General features: G+C 36.2%; 1 protein-coding gene and 1 long non-coding RNA gene across 2 annotated transcripts; one reads left to right on the top strand and one right to left on the bottom strand.

Annotated features, from left to right (window-relative positions):
- Nucleotides 1-47: 47 nt before the first annotated feature.
- On the bottom strand, nucleotides 48-26,761 carry LOC113117870 (SH3 and cysteine-rich domain-containing protein-like). The gene is made up of 10 exons (XM_026286791.1): nucleotides 26,457-26,761; nucleotides 22,310-22,664; nucleotides 17,490-17,519; nucleotides 10,398-10,498; nucleotides 4,489-4,587; nucleotides 3,835-3,903; nucleotides 2,840-2,934; nucleotides 1,853-1,904; nucleotides 503-640; nucleotides 48-422 (listed from the first exon to the last, which is right to left on the bottom strand). The coding sequence occupies exons 1-10, from the start codon at nucleotides 26,562-26,564 to the stop codon at nucleotides 324-326; spliced, it is 1,146 nt and encodes a 381-aa protein (XP_026142576.1). The 5' UTR covers nucleotides 26,565-26,761; the 3' UTR covers nucleotides 48-323.
- LOC113117502 (uncharacterized) lies at nucleotides 12,220-15,899 on the top strand. Its single transcript, XR_003294169.1, has 5 exons — nucleotides 12,220-12,475; nucleotides 13,490-13,648; nucleotides 13,805-13,882; nucleotides 15,406-15,457; nucleotides 15,537-15,899. It is a non-coding gene; the product is annotated as an uncharacterized LOC113117502 (long non-coding RNA).
- Nucleotides 26,762-27,507: the final 746 nt, after the last annotated feature.

Genomic DNA, 27,507 nt, shown 5'->3' with positions numbered 1-27,507 from the left:
TTCGATTTCATTCAGCATGTTTGACGGGCTGAAAAAATAGCTTTAAAAAGTAGCGTTAGTTCTCTGGCAGCATTTGTTTGCAGATGGTTTGGTTTTGTTAGTAAATGAGATTAAATATACACATTTTTAGGTCCAACTTAGATGTCCAAATACTCTTTGAAATCATTGTCCATTCTTCTTTCTGTCACTGAGGGAGACACAGAGTCCTGACGAGCCCTCCAGCGTCTGCCCACACTACAGGTGGATCCATAGATCATTCAAACAGTGCTGGAAAGTCTTTCCTTTTCTCTAAATGAACCATCTCTTCTCTCTGTTCTTTCACTTCATATATTCTCCAGGACATCACAGGGCACGAATCCTCTCTTTTTCCCACTCGCTACTCTGATGAAGCCATTGTGTTCGTCCTCACCGCTGACACAAATCTGAAAGTGTGTCGATACAGCAGCATTATCAAGCTGTCTGGGACGAGAATCCGGGTTGGAAATTATTAGAGGCTACTCACTTGTCCCTCCTTCAGGTTGATCTGCCCTTGCTCCTTACAGCCAATGAAGGTTCGGTTACATCTGAACACCCTGTCGCCCGCCCTCACCTGATGCGCAAAGGATGCTGGGAAATAACCTATTCTATCTTCAATCACACCCTGGAAAATGTTGGCAAAATACACAAGAGCAAAAATCTAAACCCACAGTCACTCGTCTTGAAAAATACTGTCAATAATTTAGACATAAATGTTAGTCTGTTTCTCACACAAAAGCTTTAAACTTTCGGAATATAGCACACACATACCATAAAATACATGTAGACTTCATTTATTTTTTATGGTGCTTTTGTGTCCTTTTTAAGCTTGAAAGCTTCAGTCCTCATGAAATTGTAAATGCTTGGAGAAGAGCACTGAAATGGTTTTTCACATTTTCTGTATTTGACTAATCCATTAGAGTTTCTATGTATTCGGTTTTGAAATATTTTGAAATATCCGTTTGGAATGCGATCTTATTAACAAGTGTGAATACCAAAGAATTAAAATCAAGATCTGTTTCAGTCTGACCGCTCAGATCAGATTTTGTGACTTTCTCGTGCCATGTAAAATGTAAACACATCAGATGTTGTTTGTAGAAAACATGCTGAATGTCCTTGCAGAAACAAGGTTGTGCTGTTGCAAAGTGCAAGTAAAGCAGAAAATGACAATATACTGCTGGTCTACACACCTCTTTGAGATGACAGACAGCAGCATAGAATAAAGCCACACATTCCAGCTTCCTAAGTTTCTGCTGCTGCCTCATAAAACGTAATATAACCAGTGCGATGGCATCACGTTGTCATTGTTGTTATTGTTGTTATTAGCATAGCCATACCAACACAACATCATTGCTATAGAAATCAATGCAGACACTAAAATAAAAGAGCACCATGGGATAAACAAATCATATCTGAACAGATGCGATACAAAGTGTGGACAGTCAATCAATTAACTCAAATTCACAAAAACAGGATATGGACTGACAGTCTGAACAAGGCTAAAAGATTCCATCCGGTCAGAGAATATCAAATATGTTATATATTTTTCAACCAACACAATGTTTTTACATGAGTTTGCTGTGTTCTGAACAACTTTAAAGTCTGGAAATGTGTGATCCTCAGTCATTTAGTACTGTATGTGATACCCAGTGTTTATCTGTAACCATTTGTAAAGTCGGCAAGTGTATAATGCCTAGTAAAATCAGTTCAGATTTGAAAAGTGGTTTAAAAGTTTCCAGCCTTCATTGATGTCGACTGTCACATTTTGGAGACAATCAAGGTTTAACCATTGAAGTCTTTTTTCATCAAATATTCTGCAAATGTGTAATAATTGTACCTTCCACCAGTCATCATTGGAATCATCTGCCAGGATTATTCGATCTCCGGGTCTGTAAAGAGAGAAGTATGTATTAGGACAGACATTAAGACCTAACATCCCTTTCAATAGTAGGAAATAAAATTTGAAATTAATTTATGATTATGTAAGCCTTGATGAGGCTGCACTGAAATTCTGCGATAGCTTCATGCCATTACATAAGGTCAGAATGAAACTATGTTATGAGAAAACATGTTATGTTATGAGAATCATACCTGAACCTAAAGAAACAAAAGTGCTGCTGTGTGAATGATTGTAAAGAGAAGTGTGTGTGTGAGCAATCAGAATCAGTCTCACAGCAGTCACAATCAAAGTACCAGAACAAGCTGTTCCTCTGGCAGATCCACAGGTTTAAATTTTCATGGACTTTTAACTTTATAATGCTATTCATTTATAGCACTGTATGTCTAAGTCCACATTCAGCCTGTTATGAAGAACCAAAACAGACTGCATTTATTGCAAATTTACATTGGTAATACTGTGCACCATTCACTTTCATTTATTCATTATCTTTTTATTATTAAAATAGAAAACCTGTTCTATTGCCGTATTCATAACAAAAGCTGAAGCAAGTTTGACTGCACCTCAATCACAAGGTCAGCATCTAAACTTTTAAAACATTTTTCCATCAATATTCATGTTTAAACAAGAGCGTGCAGTGTAGGTAAGCACACAGTATGTGTTCTGCATATTAAGAAATGCTGAGTGAACTGTTATCACCGGGATATTGTCCAGCAGACAGCGCTTTGCCATGACAACTAATTGGGTTGGAAAAGGGAAATGACCACATGATACAGGTGTGAAGTCTCAAATCAGCGTGACACTGAATAACTTGGTGCTGCTCTAGTGAGTGTGTATTCGTAATAGCTGTTACTAAATAAAATACTAGCATCTTCTGTTGATACCACAAAATAAATAAAACAGCAGCTAAAAATGTATTCTTCTCACCTCATTTCTAGGTCTTGGTTGTCTTGGGGGGTAAATTCAAACAAAGCCACATAAGTACTGAGCTGCAGAGGGTCCCTCTTCAGCTCTCGGTTTGACTACAGTTTAAACACACAGGGACAAAAACAGGAAGAGACATCACAAATCAACACACTACTTCTGAAAATGTGTGCAGGGGACAGCGGGGCTAGTTACTCTCTTTACAGTGAATATTTCTCCGTCTGATATAAATACAAGCCTTTATGTGAAAAAATGAATTCAGGAGCCAGGAAGATATAGTTATAGTTAAAGATTTATTCCACAATCCAAACATTACTAGGATTTAAATATTGGCTAAGGTTGGGGTGTTACTTAAATTTTGGACTTTTTCCACCAGCTCCTGGGAAATTTTGAGTTCAGATGTCATTAAATCCTCACACAGAATCATGAGTGAATGAAGTGAAGCTAGCTGCTTCATATTAACATCAGAAAGGATCGACACCACACAATTAAAATTCTGACTAAGCATCATTATAAAAAGCATAATTCTCCTCAGGCCCGAAATATCATGACCTCTGTCTCAAGCAATGGTGCTACACAGAAATCTCCATAAAAAAAAATTATTTTAAGAAGGAAACAAACAAGGGACACCAGGACTAGTTGTTAAGACTTCTGTCTAAAGCTCAGTAGCTATTAGGTTTTTGTTTTCTTTGATGAATAGAAAGTTCAGAAGAACAGCATTTATCTGAATTAGAAATCTTTCGTAACATTATAAATGTCTTTTATCACTTGTTTAGCATCCTTGCTAAATTAAAAGTATTCATTTTCTTTTTTTTTTATGGAATAGTGTATAATGTTACAAAAGTTTCATTTAAAAGGCGATCTTTTATATCTTTCTATTCATCAATGAATCCCGAAAACTGGTAGTGTAGGCTGATTATAGACACAGGATAATGGCTTAGTAAAATGTTATGTATCTTATTCAAAAGTGTTACATAAAGAGATGTTATAATGCTTACAGGTGATTCTTCTGTTTTCCTTTCAGCAATATGAAAATGTTCTGTCCATTCTCCACTGGTGCAAAAAAACTAAAACACACAACACAAGAAAAATCAAGGAGTAAAAACTGTTTGATTCGTGACAGAATAAACCTGCATGAGGTTAATTTAAATGAATGATGCAGTGGGTCATTTTCAGAGTGGTGGACTGATTACCCAAAAATACCAGTTCTCGGTCATGCTGGCACCTATGTGGCACCAGAGGATTACCATTTCTTTCTCTCTTCCCAGAGCACACAGTCGTGGGCATTCACTGAAGCTGGGGTTCAATCTGTGATGAACCAGAGACCACCCGGATCAAGACCATTCATCTCCCTGATACTATCACAGTCCATCCAATCGGTGTTTATGTTATATAAGCACTAATGAGTTTCAACAATGTGTCTGATCAGAAGCTAGCAGTTTGGAGTCAAAAGAAGGATTGTGGGATAGAAGATTCAGATCACAAGAGCTCCGTCTGTTGGGTCAGTTTTATCATAGGTGGGGTTATTCTAGACACACTTTAACAATAAAATTAGTGCTTATAAATGAATATAACATGTATTTGATTAGGAAATTGTAGAATTTAACTATTGAATATAATTATTTTACTATGAATCTTTTTTTTTACATAACTCGAACAGGGATCTTACCGTTGTCACTGGGTTTCCTGGTGAGTGAGCTCGACTGCTGTGGGCCGTCTTTTTCTTCTGGCACCTGAGCCACGTCACTGGTCTGAACAAATGATAACAACACATGAATTCTCTCACATTACACATGTCCTAAGAATGTCTTTGTCTGATAAACATGAAAAGATTAATATTAAACGGCTTATTATCCAGAAGAGTTGCATCTATTAAATGCCAAACAAACTTATCTTTATTTTGTAAATAATTTGATTTATTTTCATCCTAGCTTCATTCTGTCATGTTGTGTCCTCTGTTCTTTTCTCTCTCTCGTTTCTTCTTATTCTCTCCCTTTTTTGGTCATATTTGCTTTAGAGGGGCATTATCTGAAGCTGACCATCACTTCCTTCCAGGGTGTGTTTGTGTGCCTGTGTTTGTTTCAAGCAGTAAAACATTACATCTGGGCCCCTGTAGATTCCCTTACAACCGTTAGTAACTGCATATTAAATGGTTTAAACATTCACATGCACAACACAGATAAAATCAATGTGAGTACAAAAAAAAAAATGTAAATTTGTATTAACATACTACAATTGCGAAAAACAAACAAAAAAAAGGACCAAATACATTGCTATAAATAAATAATGGTTGACAACATTTTTGTTTTATAACAGAAACTGCGAAACTGTGATAAATGCCTCTAATAGAAGAACAAAAAAAGTATTGTGTAGAGAGGAAATAATGGACCTGATTCTGAATTAAGGACTTGAGCAGAGAGCAGCTCAAGGAGATTAAATTTAATTTTCTTGAGTGTTTTATGAATGAATCATAATAATCATCACCATTTTTAACCACAAGCGCTTCACTCTCTGCACAAGCAGCCAAGCAGAAACACATTTTAAAAATGCATTATCAATCTTTTTAAAAGCCTAAACTGAAGCAGATTGCCTGCAGGTAAATGATGGATTCATGTTTACTATGACCAGTCTCTCTCTCTCTCACACACACACACACACCACACACACACACACATACACTATTATATTTATTCAAACTGCCACATGCACAATCAAATAAGAGTATGCAACTTCCAAAAAATACATATTATTTTGAATATTTGAAAATTCAAGTCACAAAAACAGTTTAAAATGATATTTTAAATAATTAATTTAGAAACACTAACTGGAGCGATGTATTTTTTAAAAGGTTAAGAAAACTGTGAGAGTCCTGAACAAGCGTTTCTTACAGAGTTTCTCTGTGGTGACTCTGATCCACTGGTCCGCTTGGTCTTTTGTGCCAGAGAGGTTCCAAAATCTCAGAGTCTCATACACTGGGTCAACTTTACTGCAACAGGCTAGGACAAAAGATATGTCAAAATACTACAAAATATTCAGTGAACAGGATATTCAAGCTGGTGATGCTATGGCATACTGTGCAGATGTAAAAGAATGAATAAATGTTGCATTGTTGCTCACCAATAGGCATCACCTCCCTAATACAGCCAAACTGTTCCTGAATCAGCAGAGGGGAGCTCGAGTATCTTCCGGAAACCTTTAGGGCTGCAATCACACAAACAGGATCAATGGATTTCATTTACTTTTTTATACCCAGAGTTGATTTTCATGGGGCATTTTTGTAACCTCACTGGGAGCATGTAAATCATACAACAGATAAAACACTATCTATTAATGCTAAATAAATACGAGTAAATGTAAAAAGGTCAAATAAAATAAAAATAAACATTTAAATAAATACGAGTCTGCTTACAGACAGGAGGTTAAAGAGCTGGCTGTCTTGGTGCAGTCTTAACACGCTGTGGAGATGATCGTGGACTTCAGGAGGGAACCCCCCTGCTCTCCCCCCCACTGACCATCATGGACAGCACTGTGGCTGCAGTAGGAGCTGTTTTTCCTATACTTCGATTTCAGTATGTAGTAAATTTTTTAATTTCAGGTTGTTATTTTTTATCTTATATTAGTGTTTCAGGCTATTCCATACCTATGGTGTTATCCCTATGTATGTCTGCACTATCATGTATGTCAGCACTATGTCTGTACTTTTCTTCTACACTGGAAGCTCCTGTCGTCAAGTCAGATTCCTTGTGTGTAAACATCCTTGGTAATAAAGCTCTTTCTGATTTCTGATGGTCTAAAGAAGGGAATCAAATAATTTAAAAACACTAGTTATTCTCAATCTGAAAAATGTTAGCTGTATATTATCATGAAATAAAACTAACATCAAATACAGATGTAAAGTAAACAAGATATGTTTGTTTCTTTCATTGGCACTGTAGACTCTAAAAAAATAGTTTCAGGTTAAGTGCCTCTCTTTGTTTAATCTCAGCTAGCATGCTGAAATTTCAAGACGATTCAAACTGAAAGGAGTGAGAATCGCATCTGACACAAGCTTCAGACACACACAATACCACATCAAATTTAATGTGCTTTTTGGCCATTGGAATTCATACAGATTGTCAGTAGACAGTTTTGGCCATTCAAACACTGTTCATTACAGAGATGACTAAACAACTAATGTGTCAGATTAATTTCAAACTGGTCGTTGCAGTTAACTGATTCAAAGTCTCATTTAACAATTCATTTGCATCATCACTCAAAAAATGTCAATGAACATCTCTGCATCTATTAAAGTGCTTTAGCAATAATAGTACATAAATACCGTAGTTCGTAAATATTGCTATTCATTATGTATTGTCATTGATGCATAATATAAATTAAAATTATTCAATATAACTCTTCATGTGTTCATTTGTAAAGAACTGCTGTGATTATTTTATGATGTTTTGGTTCCTATGAGCCATTTAACAGCAAAATACATATATATAGAATATGTATCAAATATCATTAAACAACTGAAAAATAATTGAGGTGTATTTTTACCTATATATTTCTCAGCCATATAGACTAGTATATACACAGACAAACGTCTCTAATTGTGTTCTCATGTAAAGTCAGGTGTCCTGTTTTACTGCTGCATTACTAGTGTGTATTTGATTCATGTCTGGTCAAACTCCTGCTTTGTCATGCCTTAAGGATAACAACACTTTAATGATGAATACATCATCAGTCTGATAGCAGTCAATAAGTTCATATAAATGACTGGTAATGAGGCAAATGATTTTATACCCTTTAAGATATATTAACACTGGGATTCAGTGGTTCTAATCAATAAAAAACGAGCTCCTATGGCTTAATTAGCATTCAGGAGCACACATACACACAGACCTAAGAAAGAAGCCAGGCTCAATATTCCCTTATTTGTATTTGTTGTCTTGAGTCCTGGCAGGGTGTCTACGCCATCAGCATTACAAATCTACTTGAAGACTTCTTCGTTAGGTTGGGGACTAATTTAAGTACCACTCGAACCCAGAGAGAAGCTCTCTAGTGCTGCTACAGTACGTCACATTTCTCCATGAGCTCGCTGAGAAAGCGTGTAAAGAGACATGTTCAGTGCTGAAGTAAATGCTAATAAATGCATTTGACAAGAGTGCACCATGTCTGTGAGCGCCCTAAAATATCAAGTGACTCCACTGAAAAACTTCCATGTGATTAATTTGCTTAACCAACTAAAAGAACAATAATAGCTACACCATGCGATGTTCACTTGCACATAATGGGAGTTGTAACGGTTGACTGACAATCAGGACTCAGCTCATGTCATGCTGGTAGTTAAGCACTCTTTTCTGAAAAGCACTCATAGCTCAATGGTTCTCACTGCTCAGACAAGCCAAGAGAAATAAGCAGAGTTTAAAAATAGCAACTTGTCCACTTTAGAGCAAAAGTGGAATTAGAAGCGAATCCTGTGGGGAGTTGTTCTCTTTTTAATCCTGACCCCCCCAGAGCTAGATTTTCCATCTGTGAGAGCCCACTACATCATTGGGAGACTTGTTGTCTCAACCCACCAAATGGTCTGAAGTGCCATCACAGCATTTTTTTTCCACTTCCTGTGTTGATGAGCTCATACTATAGTACTAGAACCAAAAGTGCTGGACTCTAAGAATAAAAAAACGCTGGTCAAAGGCCATTCTACCCACAGCTCTGTTGTGTTCTTCTTTCAAAAATCAATAAAAAGATCATAAAAATGCACATTAGAATGATTTCTATAGGACCATGTGATATAAGTAACATTTCAAATATATTAAAAAGTAATTTTTAACTGTTATAACATTTCACAATTAGGGTTTCAAAAATGCAAAAAATAAAAACTTACAGACCCCAAACTTCTGAACAGAGGGGTCAAAACATGAGAAATCAAAATTGTCTTGATCTTTTGCCATATAAGAGATCTTTGTACCAGCAAGACACTGACGAATAGTCACCTTCTCAACATAGGCCCCGCCCACTGGCATTCAGCCTCTCAGCGGCTTGACACTTGATTATGCTGAGAGTGTTCGCGTCTTTGTATAGATATCAGAAGAATCCCAACATAAGGAACAAGTGGATAGTAAAGACGGTATACTATACAAAGCACTGTCCTTCAGATGAGACGTTAAACCGAGGTCCTGACTCTCTATGGTCATTAAAAATCACAGGATGTCCTTAGAAAAAGAGTAGACGTGTGACCTCGGCATCCTGGCCAAATTTGCCCAATGGCCTCTGACCATCATGGACTCTTAATCATCCCCATACACTGATTGGCTTCATCCCTCTGTGTCCTCTCCACCAATAAGCACCCTGGATCGTGTCAGAGGACTGATCAGAGCATTTTGTTTTGTTAACGAGGCACAATGTCATAGAGAATTCACAAAGAAACATTTGTTGAAAGATGAAGTGGTACTAGATCTGACTGCAGATGCATCACAAACCACAAGTAAATTATTTCATAATGCATTGTCAGGAAATGACCATTTTATTTTGATCATGATGTCAAAACACCTAAAAGCAATGGGGGGGGGGATGGGGGCATTGATACCGCTTCCTATGCAATGACATCAGCCAATCATAAGATTGGTTATTGGTTATTGGCTGATTATTGAGAAGGCTTAAAGGACACGCCCCTTAAAAACAGAGGGTTGAAAATAATCATTTTTACACATTTTTTTTTTGCAAAAAAACTATTAACATTGTAAGTAAACAGGTCAAACATCCATGTCATGGCCCCTTTAAACATTTTATTCTGCACATATATAAATATATCTTGATGTCATTATTAATCCAATCTTTTATTTTAGCAATTCTGTCTTTAGCATTATGGCTTCTTTCTACATAGGAATAGGTTTTGAGAAAGCTGAACTTGTTCTCAAGGTCACTCAGTCCTTCTCTGAGAAACCTGACTCACTCCGGTACTGCACTGAAGCCATGGGAAAAGCAATGGAAATTTTAGCACTTTTTCCTTTTTGCCATTTTTTTCCCTGTGTGTGGAGGGGGCGTGTGAATTTCCCAGAAGAGTCTTGACTTGTGGGTCCCCTGAGCAAAGCACAGAGGTGTTTACTTGATAGATGAATCTTGATATTCTGTATCAACTTTCCCATATTTCTTCTCTCTCACTTTCTCTAGTTCACACCGGAGAATCACTAACATTCATTCTCACACATAAATTCATGGAAGGAAAAGAGACTGATGAATCACACCTTCAAATCACCAAAAATAACACTGTGAAGAGTATCATATCTTAACACTCACACTAAAAATCTTCACCTACTGCCAGAGGAACACCAAGAAAGTGATATTGCAAATTATAAGTATGGACTTGGTTTCTCCATCAGTGGAGACCGGAGAAGTGTGTTTTCATTGCAGCACTATCTGTTATGTAATGTCTTAATTAGCCTCTTCATATGATAAACAAATATTGGACAACCTCATTAACAAACGAACAAACACTGAATACGTTTAGTTCCACATTCAATTTCAAAGTGAGGGAAAAAGCACTCAATTCAAATAAAGTAAAAAAAAAATATCTCACCAATTTCCCCATGCATCTCTGCTGTCCAACTCGATCCAGGCACTTGTTGTGGATGCCCATCTTGCAGGCTTTGCACCGGAGGCCCAGCTTAGCATTGGTGCCTAGCAGTTGAGGTCAAATTCAGTTAATATCAGATTTAAATGTCTTTTGAGAGCAAACTTATTGAATATAAAGGTTATTTGTACAAAGCAATGGTATATTACTGCTAAACAACAGATAGTGATCAACAAATACAGGTCAAAGTTTCCACAAGTGCAGTTTTGTTGGGAAATTCTATTATCAAAAGCAATAGTTTGTTTACTATCATCCACAATAAATTCATAAACAGCAGTTTAACATGACATTCCATATAATTCTGTCAGAAGTTCTTAGTGAAGGGTTAGAATATCAAACACTTGGGAAAATGTTCCAAAAGTGCACTTTTTTTCTTAGTGTGAAGAACATTCGAGTTATCTAAAGAGTGTTTTCCCAAAGAAAACTATGGAAAGGTTTAATGGATTTTGAAGGTTTTTCATGGAACATTTATTTTTAAGAGTGTGGGGAGCAATTCTGCAAGTGTTCAGGTTGTTGGTCATCATTCTGGCCTATATTTCCTTTTCCTAAAAAGAAGATTGCTTATAAGAATATTCTTAAATTCCACTTCACAGAAACACTTGCAGAATTCACACTTATTGGTAGTACTGGAAACGGGAAAATGCAGGTGTTAATGCTAAGCTGAACAGAAACAGCTGAAGACAAACGAGAGCAAAGCGAAGATTTGAGAACGAATGTGCAAGACACTATCCAATAAAACCTACTCCAAGAAATCCTACTCTTATATTTGCTCAGTTTCACAATTTGATATCCCAACACCTGATGCTCAGAACATGCATTCAGAGACACGGTTTCATTGATTTAGACACTTAGAGGGAAAAAGAATGTAGAAGGAAGAAAGACAGAAGAAAGCTATATGTGTATGCTTTGCCTGATATCGATATTTGTGCATAACATTTGAGTTCACTTGAATTCAGAGAATGTAGATCTCCACCACAGAAGTCACAATGTGCAAGCTGTAAAACTCTAAGGTTCTGTCAATCATACTGCAAACAAACTGTAAACAAAATAGGGCTGCACGATTAATCAAACATGATTAATTGCGATTGTCATGCTCATTTAGTCAGTAAAGCCGGTTCTGTGATTAGCAGTAAATTTCCATCACCTTCTTTAAGGTGGAGCAGCATTTACTAAACAGTCATAGTTTTCTGACAAGCTATGAAAAATCACATTCATCGAAGATGATTTAATTGTAGGATTATGAAATCAATAAACTCGTTCTCCATAATTACAGCTGTTTGCGTATCTTCGTGAACTACGGCACTGCACTCAAAAAAATGGTTTTCCGGCACTGTTCGTTTTACACATATATGTTTTGTTAAAACAACACAAATATATTTAGTTTTCCGACAAAACACAATTGTATTGTGTTTAATCAACTTAAAATGTTTAATTTTAAATTTTACTTAATTATCAATCGTTAAAGTAACGTAAAGGGTTTAATTTCGTGATTCAAAAAAAACCGGAAGTGACGATTTCCAACGCATTTGATGACGGTGTGGAGGGGAGCAAGAGGTATCAGTCAGGTAAGAAAATCTAAAGTTTTTATTGTGTTAAGTCAAAGTCTTTAATTTCTCTTAGAGTTTCTGTTTTGAGGTGCTTTTGTTTTGCAGTCTAGTATTGTGTAATCGGTTTATTGCACCGTTAATAGATGATTTTGAAGCGTTGGGAGATGTGAAAGCGCACGACTCTCTGTAATGTATTTACTTTAGTATATATATATATATATATACACTAGGGCTGAAACAATTACTCGACATTATCGACAACGTCGACGATAAAAATAAAATTTTCAGCAAATGTTTTTGAGTAACGTTAGTGGTTTGATCTCGTATCTGCCTGATTTGAAAGCCTGCATTAATGCAGTTTGACCAGTGTGGCGCTGTAGCGCAAGATTGTAATACACTCTCCTGATTCAATTCAAAAGAAGAAGATAGCACTTCAGTTTGAGGCAAACCGACCCGATCCGAACCTTGGATGAATATGTAAATATATACTGCACGCCTTCCTCTCAATAACTGCATAAACACAACAAAAAACTGACCGCGATGTAAAAGCAGCTCTTAAGAACACAGAGATATGGATGTTTGCACGAACTCTGAGGTTCTCCAGGCACTCCAGTAAAGAAAAGTCCAGTCACGTTTATTTATATAACAGTCCTTTATGCAATCGATAGCTTTTCAATATTAAACATGAAAATACAGAGTAAGTGTCGCTAGAATTATAACTTGATTTCCTTTTATAAAGCAGCTCTCCGGTATGGAGCTAGCTAATAATAAAATAATTTTATAAGTGGGGGAAATATTTCATTAAAGTCTTAGTTCTGCGCTAGATCAAACCAAACTGTTTTGATTATCATAACCCAATAAGGTATTTTAAGAGAGATTGTATTTATTAATAAAATGTTTATCCAAAAATAAAACGTCCTATCACTTACCTTTACTTTATATTATACATATGGCTTACAATAAGAGATGTTAAGAGACAGAATGATTTGTCATTCAGCTACTTCCTCATATAACTAATCAAATGGCGAATAGGAGTTTCTCTCTTATCTCATTTTGTGTGCCAAATATATTTGTATAAATTAATTGTATTAGTAATACATAATGACTTTAAAAAGTGGAAGTAATTACCTTTATTTGTTATAATATGTATATTTTAACTAATTTAAAAAGATAAATAATCAATAAATGTCCAACCATGAGATGTTGACCGAGTTTTGAGAGCCCTGGCTCAGCACAGTGGGAGTATTTGAAGCTTTGTTTATGAACATGGCGGTGTGGTCATACAATGACTTTAAACCAGACACTACTCTGAGCTGTTCACATTATACATATGCTCCAGATATGTAATCAGGTCCTCCTTTAGGAATGGTAAACATGACACTATTCATCACTCACACAAATAAATCACTTAATATTTTGATCATTGAATTGGTTTTTGCTGTTCAATTTTTTTTTTTTTTTTTTGTAACACATTGCACTTCATGTGTACAGGTTTGTGCAGAATTTGAGACATCCAGAATTACCATAGGCCCATTAGAATCAACAATCTTTGCCAAACTTGATTCGGACTGCAAAATTTACGAAGATGTTTTCATACTGAAGAAGAGACCTTGGACAAATACTGAAACCCTCTTGGTGCCCACTACACAGGTAAGAACAACTGCACTCAACACAACCTTGTATTAAAACATTATTCTCTCACTGGTTACTGGAAATTGACAAAAAAAGACAGATAAGATAAGGTTTATTAATACAATAAATACAAAATATGTGGTATATCTATAAACTGATTTATTTTGATGCAAGGCAGGGGTGTCCAGACCTGCTCTAGGAAAGCCAGTGTTCTGTGGGGTTCAGCTCTAACACACCTGCCTGGAACTTCAGGTAAGACTTTTTTGTTTTAAAATTCCCAAGAACCTTGATTAGCTGGTTCAGGTGTGTTTAAATGGCTAGATCACCCAAAAATAAACATGTCATTATTCACCCTCATGTCGTTTCAAACCCGTAAGACCATCATTCATCTTCAGAGCACAAATTATGATATTTTTTAAGGATGCCCCGATCATGATTTTTCATGGCCGATACCGATTTATTTTACAAGCAAACTGGACGATTTTTTTTTTTATCTTTAAGCAACAAACAAGAAGGAAGGACAGTCTACAGTCCAAAATTGAGGGAAAGCTCAATAAAGCCCCTTTCACACTGCGATTCCGGCAAATACAGATCCCGTAACGACACGTGACATCAGGGCGTGACGTGTAATGTACGAGTCGAAAACATTAGGCATGTAATACTTTCACTGAATCTTGTGAACGATCTCTGTGTCACCGTGGAAAGTGAGGAACTAACTGATCTCTGCTTCATACAGTTTGCACTTTTTTTTTTTTTCAGTGAACGTTGATCTTCCTTCAAAACAGCCAGTAAAAGAGTCACACGATAATGTCATCACTACGACACGGCATTAGAAATGGCTTTTGTTCACACAGCGCTTGTCCCGGGATTGAACCCAGCAATGTTACTACGTCCCCGACCCGAGTTCAATGCTGGAATCAATCCCGGGATGTGTTTGCTTTCACACAGAAGTAATGTAGTCGGAGCACGCGGGCGCACTTCCGGAAAAATCGGCTGAAAAAAATTCCAAAGACCGGCCGATTACCAATTGCGTATTTAAAGCAAAAACCGTCTGGTTTCCAATTTATGGCCGGTCAATTGGTGCATCCCTAATATTTTTATGAAAATGCGAGAGATTTCTGAACCTCCATAAAGGCTGCAATGCAACTGAAATGTTCCCAGAGTCATAGTAAGGACATCAGTAAAACAGTCCATGTGGCATCAATGCTTCAACCACACTTTTACAAAGGTACAAGAATACATTTTGTGCAAAGAAAACAAAAATAGCGACTTTAATCAACAATTCTTCTCCAAATCACATATTCTGCCATTATGGAGAGTAACAAGAGGCATGAACATTGCTTTCCTCTGCGTGTAATCAAGGCTCAGTGCATGCGTGTTGTAGGTCAGCAGCACCATGTGCATGAATTATTTACGTGCTGTTGATAATGGTGGAAGATGCGATTTGGAGAAGAATTGTTGAATAAAGTCGCTGTTTTAATTTTGTTTGCACAAAAAAGTATTTTTGTTTACTTTGTAAAATTATGGTTGAACCACTGGTGTCACATGGACTGTTTTACTGATGTCCTTACTATGTTTCTGGGTCTGGGAACATTCCAGTTCTGTTGTTAACCATACAGGGTCCAGATGTGTAACATTTTCCACTGTAATGTTTGTTAGAATCCCATCTTGACTGCTTGCCTGGATTTCCCATAAGAAGATGAATGACTGACTTTTTTTCATGTAATTTTAGAAAAAAAAAAACAAAGGCTAAATTTTGTTGTTTTCATCTTCAGACTAATGAAATTGAAGTATCCAAATGAAGACCCTAGCAGTATGGAGTATATGGTGAGTTCAAGGTTAATAAATGATTTGTTAAAGTTAATACACAATAATTTGAGTTCTCCATGCTTTTAAATACTTCTAGGATACAGACGTTGCCAGCAGTCAGGAGGTGATCCAGAAGACTCATGGGAATCTATTTGAAGCTGCATCATTGAAGACAGTCCAGCAGAAGTTGGAGTTTTAAAGGATAAAGTTCTTCAGGACCTATAGCAGTTTACAGTCTGTAAAACCATGTTACTGGGACTGATTTATGGACTGAACTTGAGCAACCCTCCTGAACTCAGGTACACATTTGGAATACTGAAGAAGTTATTTCTGGAGCCAGTTCCTGTTCCTGGAATAAGGTTTGATTGGTTGCCCATGAATGCCAATTAGAATTGTATTTGCTATTTTGTGTAATTTTGTAATGTGGTTTAAACTGTATTTTACTGTGTGTAATTATTTATTGCTTGTTTAACAAATACACTTTGATCATTTGTGACATCTTGTCTTTTGTCTCATTACAAGACAAAACATACAAAAAATGCTTTGTTGAAGGGAGTAACTTCAAAAAGAAAATATTGTGTTAAAGTAACTAGAACTAATTGTGTGGAACCACTGTCCATAATTGAAATGAGTAATTTGAAACAAACCTCCTTATGTTGATAGAGTGAAACAAATTTGGCTAGATTGTAATAAACCAAAACATGTTGAGTTAACTTAACCAGTTTAAGTTGAAGCAAAGTCAATAAATTGAGTTGGTTGAACATTACTATTTCACATAGATTCTACCTCATTCAGTTGTGTTGTCACAACACAAGGAGTTTGCATAGATTCAAAAAATTCCATTAATGTTATCAAAACACAATTTGGTTGTGTGGAACCACTGTCCATAATTGACTTAAGTAAGTTTAAAGAGTCATTTTTTTGAGTGTGTGTAGTAAATACTGCTCCATCTGAAAACGTGAAAATACCACATTTAAAAATTTTAACTCCAAATTCACTTCATAACTGGCCTTTGGATGGATATTTTCTACTGATCATAGAACCGTGCTTCACTGAAAGATAAGCATGACCATCGCAGCTTCTGCCTAATCATGATTTATTGCCTTTGCTATTTAATTTCGATTCATTGTACAGCCTTAAAACAAATTGCTAAAATAAATTCACCAAGAGCATGTTATATATAACAATCCATTTTCTGCTTCTTCCAGTAACAACACTCTTGTGCCATAAAATATATATAATAATAAAAACTTCTTTAATCCATAGATGCCTCTGACTCCTCCCATTATGATAACTCAGGGGTGAACTCAAGGTAAAATTGCGTTTATTTCTTACAGATAGAACTGAATGTTTCATTAACCAAAATAAACAGCTTTTCCCATGGCAAATTATGCAACACTTTGATGCATGCTTCTTTGGATGATCTTTGGGTAATGGAGAATTAATCAGGCTTAATTGCTTTCAGAAATTAAAAAACTGCCTTTGTGCAGCAGCAGGATAAACATAAACAGATTTTTTGTTGTGGTAAGAAAATAAATACTAATTACTGTATGTTAAAGTCACCTTTCCAGCTGCTTCCCAAAAGCGAGCAGCACTTTATTGAGATTTAAGCCAAATACTGGTAAAAACATCTGTATCTTCCACTATATCCAAGCACACAAAATAGATGTTTTAATTAACATTTAACCACCAGAACAAAGTAAACCATCATCTACAGTATATAACAACAGCATGCATAGCAAAGCTCTGGAAAACAGCACACACAGAGTAACACAATCTATATTCCTGTGACAGTAATGAGAAACAAAAAACAATCCCATCATAGAATAAGGGTATTGATATTGACCACTCTGGGGGAAAATTCTATTAAGCATTGGTCTGGAAAGCATATGAGGAGCCTCTTCATCATATGCATTTCCTAATGGTTGCTGAACAAGTCATTATGAGCACAGAAGCGGGAAGAGGGTGGGTTGGAGGTGGGTGAAGGGAGTTATCTATTTTCATTCAGTTTCTAAAGAGTTCAATTCATCATCAAACAGAACAGACTTACCGAACACCTTGCCTGCTCCCCCTTGGCAAGCTAAAAAAAAAATTACAGGAGAGAATCCCTCTTGCATTACAATTATTTCTTGAAATATAAAAATAAAATGGTGGTCAAACAAGGCAACACGGCATTAGTTACAGCTCATTAAAGGTTTCCATTTTCAAAACACGTATCTCTGAACTCTTTGATGTAATAGCATTTAAAGGATTGTTCACCAAAATTCTGTTATCATTTACACTCCCAGGTCATTCCTAAGCTTTACGACTTTCTTTTGTGGAACACAGAAGAAGATATTTTGTGGTGTGTAGTTTTTTTGTCCATTCAATCGAAGTTTATGGGATCTAAATCTGGCCTTTCATTACGAAAAAAGAAAAGGATATTTTGAGAAATAGCTTCTTTTATGTTCGCTCATTTTTGGCTAAAGCAGAATATCTTCTGCAGAACATGTGCAGAAGATATTAAAGATGGAAAGAAAATGAGTACATGATGACAGAATTTACATTTTGGGTGAAATATCCTTTTAACTACACAAGACAAAATCATTGAAAATAATATATTTCTCTTCTGGAGTGACTTTAAGATTTAAAATGATGAATGAAAATGTTGTTTTAAATAATAAAATATGAATGTGAAATGATTAATAGGGTGAAAACATCAGGTCCCGGTGTTGAATCACTGGGCTCATTCACCCCTGTCTGCTACAACAAGCTGCTTCCAGCCATCCATCGATTAATCAAAGATCACATGCTCGGTCCAGACTCTCTTATGCCTCCCTGTGCTGATCACTTCAGCAAAAAATCTTTAATGTGTTTAATGATTGAGTATTTATGTGTTGAGTACTTTGTCTTGGGTTGAGAGGTGATGCAGGGCAGAACATTTCGAATGAAAACGACATCAACTAAGTTCTAGTTCAGGCAAAGTTTCACTAAAATGCATGAAAGGGCTATTAGAATATTTGATCAAAGTCATAAAATGTTTGGTCTTCATTTTGGACTTGTGTGCCCTAAGGGAAAAAGAGGAAAATGATTGCATCATTCATCAACACTTGCAAAAGCTGCAAAATATGTTATGTGGACTTCATTTCAATGTTGTTAATGTCATCAGTTGCCCAATGGGATTGAGAATCCACCCACACAGACAGCCAACCATATTCCCAATATGCTAAGCCTCCTTTTATACTTTGAAATACAGCATGGCTTCTGTGTCTTTAGAAATAGATGCCTCTGCTTTAGCCAAACATGAGAGAACATCAGCATGAAAAACGTGTTGCTCTCCGATCCAGAAAATGCTATGTAAATTGCTGACTGACATTTTGAAATGAGCTCAATACGAAGTATTATTAATACAGAACACACTTGTTAAATGTTCATTCTGAATGAAATGCATCTTGCAAATATCTTTACAGCTGCACAAAATGACCATTAAAACATTTCTTAAATTCCTTTAGTTTTTACCCACACAGTTAAGTGGGTGTTTAGTGGGAGTTTCTTTAATTTTGGCATTTTAGAAGAGACACATTTTACACAGACCCTCTACTTAATTTATACACTAAAATTGTGTAAACACATGCAACCAAAATAATTTAAATTTTTGTAAAATATTTTTATTTTATTTTTGGAACTGGAAATGGACACCGATAAAAAAAATATTCGGTAAGCAACTGACTTAAAGAAAGTTAACATTAGTAATAGTGGTGGACCGATATATCGGCCATGGCTAAACTATTGCTAAAGTTATTTAATATTTAATCCGATATTTAATCTAATAGAACAGTTAAACAAACATTAAAATGAATGTATACAGTAAGTATTAGAATGATTGCTTTTATATTAGGCCTATTAGTAATAGAAAGGCAAACATTATAATATTTTCTCGTTTACAGTCAGCATTAAGCAAAGATGCATTTACATAATTTAAACAAATCTTTGAATGATTAATGAACATTTCATTTCACAAACCTTACAAACTCTAATCCAGGTTTGAGATCTTGTGAAGTGTGCATTTTTATCCAGCATGATCGTGTGTTCTTTGTGTGATGGTCAGTCCATGTGAATTGAATGCTTTAAACTTTAAACTTGTGATTTCAAATTGTGCTGCAGTTTATGCAAATGCATATTCATGTCATTTAACTGTGTGCTGTATGTAAAATGAGTGCTGTGTTACCCTGGCTTTATATGAAAAATATGATTCCCAGTGCAAACAAACTTCCCAGAATACTGAGTGCCCTGTTGGCTACGGGGTTTACTTACTTTTTAATTATATTTTTATTAATTATTTATTTATGTGTGAAAAATACTGTAATCTAAAGTATAATCATGTTTCTTTTACACATTTATTTTTTAATCCATTGTCAAATTATTTAACATTTCTTAAATATTAATAATAATAATGAAAAAAATCATATTGGCTTTATAGCGGCCCCACTGCCATGTCAATTCCAAGATATCGGCATCGGCTGTCAAAAAAACAATATCGGTCGATCTCTATTTAGTAATACTGAAAACTCCAAATGCTAGTTGTAGTGGTTGTGATTCTTTATTTTATAACATTTTTTGTATATGTATATAAAATATGTATAGTTTTCACAAAATAAATACTGAAATGGTTTATGTTTATTTTACTCTTAAATATATATAGATTTCTATTTTACAATGGATTTTCATAGTTTAAGATTAAAAGTCAGGGAGAGTCTCTGAGACCAGTTAAACAATAAAATCTAAAAGTTAAAGTAAAAACATATATAATCAAAAATAAATGATGCCGTGATAAAGAAACAACAACAACAACATAGCAACAGGTCAGGTATCTGTATCACCCCACTACTGGCTATCACAAACAAGCATGGAACAAAGGCACGTGATGCTGAAACCCAGTTCATTCCGGTGTCCTGATATCTGATCCAAAGGCAGAGATTTGGGTCAACAGCACGTGGGCTCATATTTAATCAACCTGTGGAGATTTGGGTCACACACAGGTGTCATGACATCCGATCCATATGAGGAGATTTCAGGGTTTGTTATTTAGTAATGACCCATTAGTCACAGCAGGAAATTGAGACTCCACACATAAGCAGAAGAACTACAGCTTCAACTCTGTATTTTTTCCAGACAACTGGTGAGATCTCATAAAACTCACCTTCATGCATGGCAGTAATTAGAATGCTGTGGGATAATGAGCCGACAGATCGTTCCTCATCTAATGCTGTGTAAGCTCAGGTTTCTCTAAATTTAGTACAAAGTTTTGAAATGCATGATTTGGCCTCTTGATGTCCTTTTCATAAGGATGTGCCAGGATGGGATCTGGAGCCCTGCCCTCATTAGTGTGCTCTTCTGAGGGAGTGTTAGTGAGGTAAAGAGGTGATGAGGCCTGACAGATCCATATGCCAGCCACAACCAGACACACACTCTTCTTCTTTCTCACACACATTGTACATTCAAAACATAAAACACTATTCAGAATATATTACAGACTAATATGTGCTTTAAGTACTATTAAACAATATGCATGCTAATAACCAACTAGATAATAGTGAGAACTGGTCCCTAATAAAGTGTTGCCATACATTGTGTGTGTGCGTGTGTGTTTGTTCACCCTTAAGCTGTGGGTCTCTTTTCAAACAGGTGGACATCGTCCGACTCACCACATACAAAAATTGAAAGCTGAGCTACAACCTTGTTGCCTTCTAGGAAAAACCCACAAATACCCTAATGCAGGCTCAGCTGAGCACATATGCTTTTAAACACCACATGTACTGTAAGTAGTGCTCTTTATCTTAAAACTCTTTATCTTTAATTTTAATAAATTAACTTATGATTTATATGATATAAAATCCAGTTTGGACAGATGATGCTCAGGGGGGCATAAGAATTCGATTAGCTACATTACACCTCAGTTTGATTTACTTCTGTCTTGACTACCCTTTCCAACGATAAAAACACATTTTGGTGACAGACTTTAAAAAAAAGTTATAACCCATTTAAAAACATTTTCAAAAAATCAGAAAAGAGTTGAGAGGTCCCCATAAATCCTATTTTGATGCACTTGTATTAAGCAGAACTTGTAGGTGGGACTATTCCTTTTTGTTTAAATAGCCACTGCCCACAGAAACATATATTGCTAGAATTTTATTATAACTATAAAAAAATTTTATTTGTTTGATTCTTTTTTTTTTTTTTTTTACATTTTAATTTAGTTTTCATGTTAAGAAACATATTTCGACAATTCAGATTTCAAAAGAAATGTGCAGCATTTTGTCCAAGCAATAATAAAAGGTCACCTTTAACTTATAAATTGTCTTAAATCTATTTATTTTTTTATGTGAATAAATTTTAATCGTGAAATCAGTATTGTGAATCATATCGTGAGTTGATCATTACAACCCTAATTTTTACTGTATTTGTGAACAATTGACCTTTTTACTTACAGACCACAATCCAGTGAACAGTAGAGTATATGTGCTACAGGTTTTGTAAGCTTTTAGGAGTGCTCTCACATATGGCCTCAAATCTAATTGACCTTCAGCCACAATCATTCGATTTTTATCTCATGGAGTCTTTAACTCATTACGTCGTGCCACTCTATCATTGTTCACCGCTTTCTAAATCCTCAAATCATTGTGTTTTGGCGTCGTCCACAGTAACAAAACTTTAGCGTCTGGAGGCTGGACAACAGATGGGTAATAGAATATTTTAGATTATGCCTTCAGTCATCTAATCTACAATCATTATGTTAGAGATCAAAATAGCCCCCCCTGTCTAAATAAGCATTATCTGTAATGAGATTGCAAAGCTGTCGTCAGTCACATAAAGATAAAAACGTCCGCTTACCTACAATCATGTGGTTGCAGACGTCACAGAAATGGGGCTTTTTGAAGATGTGCTCTAGAAACGTGTGTGCGTTGGGGTCCGCTGGGCGTGGGGCACGGGATGGAGAACAGATTGTGATGGGCAGGTTGCCCGGGATGACGGTGGGCAGTGGAGGGGGTGGTGGAGGAAGTGACATCGCTGGGGACGCTGAGACGGACATGCCGATGGTGCTCAGATGACCTGTGCTGCTGCTGACATCAGAGAGCAGTTCGGTCTGAAACTTCACATCCTCCATCGGCCGCTGGAAAAAATTATCTGCACTTTTGCTGCGAAGACTCTTGGTCTTGAAGGATAGTGATCGCTTTAGCCTCTGCAGCTGAAACAAACATAAAACATTAGCATCTGATTTAGACAAATGCTCAACCCCATATGACGTAAACAGCCCCCGGAGCATTAAACTCTGTGAGTGGGTGATTTTTGATGCTTGGCAGGTGTCAAATGAGGGCATTCTCACTGAAACAACCTCCAGATGATTATACCATCTCTCCAGCAATCAGATGTTAACCTAACTCAGCAAGGCTAAAATTACAGATTATGTATGTTCTGTTAATGAAAGAGAAAAGAGGAAACGAAGAGAAAGATGAGCTGTCATGTCTCTTGGTACGTGACATCTTTGTGCGGTGCACATTACCCATGATATCAGTCATACACTGACAGCCCTCTAAATTAGCTGACAACACCCACCAGGCTCATCCTTGCCTACTAAAAATGTCCTCTAGGCCACAGTAACCTGCACTACTTCCCAAAGTACTGTGCACAGAAATCTTATTCAAATCAGAAAAAATATATAAAGTGCCCAATACTAAAGGTTAGACAAGGGTAGACATGCAACTCCACAAATCACATGTGACATAGACAGCTATGAATTCATGAAAAACAATGACAACATTTTCAACCCCTGCTATCGGTTTTAGTTTGCAAGATATAAAAAACATGTAAAAGAACAACAAATGTAAGGTTTCGTGACACTGCATTACTGGCCTGATCATGCAAGTGATCGTTCTATTAGCTGGCATGATAACTCTCCTTATGGTGGGGGCTCTATATATGTTTTTTTTTTTGTGTGTGTACTGTATGTGTGTGTTATATATATTGCCCATTTGGACAGTCCTCTGACATTATGTATCCACCAATAAGAGCAGAGGATCAGTGCAGTGTGTTTAGTGAGCTGCATGCCTGTGTATGACGATGACCTATTGATCTCTGATGGCCAATGGAGAGTGATTGATCGATTAGTCCCTCCCTCACCGCTTCTGTCCATCAGTGCTCATAGTTCACTGTCAACTTACAGGCACAAGCAGCTCTTCTGCCTGAAATCCCTGTAAATAACATCAAATGAGTTATTAAGGTGCAAATACTGTTTGTTAAAAAAATATTTTAAGTACTTACTGACATTTACAAGGCACTTGCTTTGTGGCAGAACTAACTGTAAACAACAGAAAGAAACATTGACATTTAGCTCAAGTCTCACTATGACTGACAGTTACAATAAAATTAATCAAACAGGAACTCACACACACACAAAAATCAATACCTGAGACTAATGCTTGAAAATGCATATGTCTAGGATTTCATTTTAAGATTTTGAGGCTAGGTTCCTAACATATTAGAAATGAAGCTATATAACTGTCAACAGATGTTCCCTTTTGCACAGATCCAATTGGTTAATGAGAGAAATTTGACCTAAATATGGACATTATAAAAGACCAACTAAATAATTTAAAGAAATTTCACACGGGATATGAAGGTTTAAATTAGAAAGGCACTGAAAGTACCACTTCCAAAAATAATGGGCAGTTCCAGCAGAAAATCGCGAATCTTATACATCTATTAGAATTCAATTCTGCTGCTGTCAGCACCAAATGTGCGTCCTGCTCTACCCTGAAGGACAAATCTGAGATATGGAGCTGATTAAGGTGGAAGTCAGGTCTTTTTCAGCACAAGATTGCTGTCTTTAGAGAAGGAGGGACACATTTTATTAGGCCCGCTTTACTCGAAACACATTTTTATCTAATCAAACACAAATGAATACAGAGCAATAAGTCACACTGGAGACCAGAAACACTGAGAGATTAAAAATTCACTTTGGGTTTTAGTCATAAAAGGTGTTCCTGGATCAGTTCAAGGTGCCATGTGCTCATGAATATGTTAATTGGGACAGATATGGCCTGATCTTAGTAATTTAGCTCTAAGATGGTTGATAGCAAATAAAATCCCTCATAAATAATGATGAAAGTCTCTGATTATTGGGACCAAGTTCTTCTCTAAAAGAAACATCTTAATTATTAGTCTAGAAATAGGTTCAAACGAGATGTACAACCCTGCAGGATAGTTTGACTTCTTACTAAGAGCCTATTGCTTCTTGGAAAACTGTGAAATGCAACCAGCACTGGAGATTAAGTTATGAATATATTTTTTATTTTGCATTAAAGTCTCCCATTAACAAATAACGAGTCATATTCTTTTTAGCAGTCTATTACATTCTTATTTTTGCATATTTTCAAGTGAATACTGCAATGGACATCCAAAAGAACTGACATGAAAACTAGCCTTTGGTCATAAATCAAATATAATGTGGTTTCAGATTCTTTCCATTTCAAAAGGAAATGTCCTTTTTCAAACAACTTATGATCGGATTAAATACATTTCCACAGGGCTTCAGTAAATAACATCAAATTGTAAGTGATCCCACTGCTCAAAGTAACAGCTCTCAATTACACACAAATCTCTCAAGACTCATCCGATGAGTGAAAGCAATATTTAACAACTTAATGCCATGGATAATGTACACATTTAAAACTTTCACACTCAGTGCACACAGTTTGACTGAAACAGCATTTTAGGAAAGGAGGGGAATGACACAAAGTCAATTTAAATAATGAATCTGTTTCTGAATAACTACATTAATAAATAAAGCACTACTTACCGCCTTGCAGAACTTAATCTCTTCTGATTTAAAGACAATAAATGTACAAAATTCCCAACTGGCATAGAGCTCTAAAAGCACAGTGACCGTCCAACATTTGAGGGCTGAATGTAGAACTATGGGCAACAGATGACCCAGAAAAACAGATGAGCTCGAACTCCATGACAAAAAAAACCCACCTGCTATGACCTCACACATCAGATCTTAAAATCACACACAACAAATCGACTGAAACTAAATAATAATTTTTAAAGATTACTACAGAATCACACATTTTTTATGTGTACATATCTTTGCAAAAGTAACTTCAACTAGGCCACATATTAGCCCTATTGCAAATAAACAATTTAATATTAATGATAATATGGCCAGTGTATGGGGTGGTTTCTGAATTTAGATTATTTTGGAGATGTGCACAGTGTTATTGGTAGACATAAAGCAACAGATGCATAATTTATAAATATTATCAAAGGTCATTTGAGTCAAATATTTCATTCTACTTTCACAGGATAGGTGAATACCTGACCGAAAACTGGACAGTATGAGTGTCGTTGTAATAACCTACACAGTGAGCTGTAAAAACCATGTATTAACCATAACCATTTAGAAATAAAATACAGGGGTGAACATGACAGCAGAAATGACTCTGTGGAAATAAAAAAAACTGACGTCGCAAAAGAAAAGAAAATAAATTTCACATATATGTCTAATATGTAAATGACATAACTGGTCCATCTGTTGCTTTTGTTAGCCTATAGTCTTATGCAGGCCCATAAAACTTGTTTACAATGTAATTTTAATGTTACTGATGTTTGTTCACCTTTTTTTAAATTAACGTACTTTAAATAAAACAAGGTTGAGCAAGGTGATGGGGTGACATAATTATTTGTACAAGTAAATCTGTTTAGCCTGCCATAATAAATGTACTAAACTAAATGTAAAGCGCCCACGTTTACGGTGTATGTTGTTAGTAGTCTACACCTCTCAGTGTTTCAAGATGTGTAACGACGACACTCTTTGTATTTGACACAGAGGTAAGTGCTAGCCTCCAAATACTTCAATTTGCAGTAGACGAGCAAATTAACATCATGTCAAAGTTTAAGACACAGCGGCAAAATCAGACGCTAAAAGGAGTATAATAATCTCTGTGAGTGATGTTTCTATGAGATGTGAGTTTCAAACCTTTGACTCGTGCTGGCTGATGGATGTGGGTGACTGGGGCTCACGGTCCTCCCGTTCGCTCTCCTTGCCCATCATGTCCTCCTGGATCATGTTCGCTGGCGGAATCATGTTGATCACAGTTGAGCAGCACCAGTCTGTGTCTGGGCACCCGTCGCGCTTTACATGTTGAGTTGAGCTGGAAGTTCAGAACTGCCGATGCGCGGAGAATAAACGGTGTACTATTACCGCACTCGTCTATAGACTTTCCATCAGTTTGTATGTTGCATAGTGGAGACGCAGTCAGCTCGAGAGGAACTCACCTCATTAGTCAGATTCGTCCAGCAGACTTACTGGATTTGACTGTCAGGCTGTGGATCAGCCAATCAGAAACCGCTATAGGAGGAGTTCAGATTTGATAAAATTCCAACCTTTTTTTTTTTTTTTTTAATGGATCCAATTTAGATTTTTAGTGAGCGGGCGGGCTGTTGTCACCTCTGTTCCTATCTCCACAATTATCCATTAATTGTGAATCTAAAAATAATACTGTTAATGGTAGTGCTACTGTTTTTGTTTTATTTCTGGATCTAGTGCTGTTTATAGGGGTTTTGGAGAGGATCTGCCTTTGTAGAAAAGAAGAAATTCTAAACAAAATTTGGGGGGTGGAAAAGAGACGTAGATAGGCTGTTGTTTTTACTTATGTAGGATTTATATATGTAGTAGCAGCTGTGGCCTAATGGTTAGAGAGTCTGACTTGTAATGTGAAGATCACAGGTTTAAGTCTTACTGCTGGCAGGAGTTGTAGGTGTGTGTGTGTTCCTTATTCACTGATATGTGTGTGCACTGGATGGGTTAAATGCAGAGCACCGATCCTGAATATGGGTTACCAGACTTTGCAAATGTCATGGCTTGCACTTTATAGTCAGGGGTGTTTCAAACAACATTCTGTACATGCTCAAATTAATGTGCATCCCAGTTTATGCACTATTCTTTGTTGTTTTATTGTATAAATAGTGTGAGTAATTTGTTCACATTGAAAAGCCCAAAAAGAAAATGTGCACTTTAAATACCAAGA

The sequence above is a fragment of the Carassius auratus genome, chromosome 17 (assembly GCF_003368295.1).
Source record: "Carassius auratus strain Wakin chromosome 17, ASM336829v1, whole genome shotgun sequence".
Classification (NCBI taxonomy): domain Eukaryota; kingdom Metazoa; phylum Chordata; class Actinopteri; order Cypriniformes; family Cyprinidae; genus Carassius; species Carassius auratus.
This window is presented reverse-complemented; position numbering and strand designations above follow the sequence as displayed.

Excerpts from the sequence above, each read along its gene's own strand:
- LOC113117870 (XM_026286791.1), bottom strand. The coding sequence starts at position 26,564 with ATGATTCCGCCAGCGAACATGATCCAGGAGGACATGATGGGCAAGGAG. Across the intron at positions 17,520-22,309 it reads CTGCAACCACATGATTGTAG|CTTGCCAAGGGGGAGCAGGC; the intron begins GTAAGCGGACGT and ends TTTTTTTTTTAG. Across the intron at positions 641-1,852 it reads CCAATGATGACTGGTGGAAG|GGTGTGATTGAAGATAGAAT; the intron begins GTACAATTATTA and ends AACATTTTCCAG.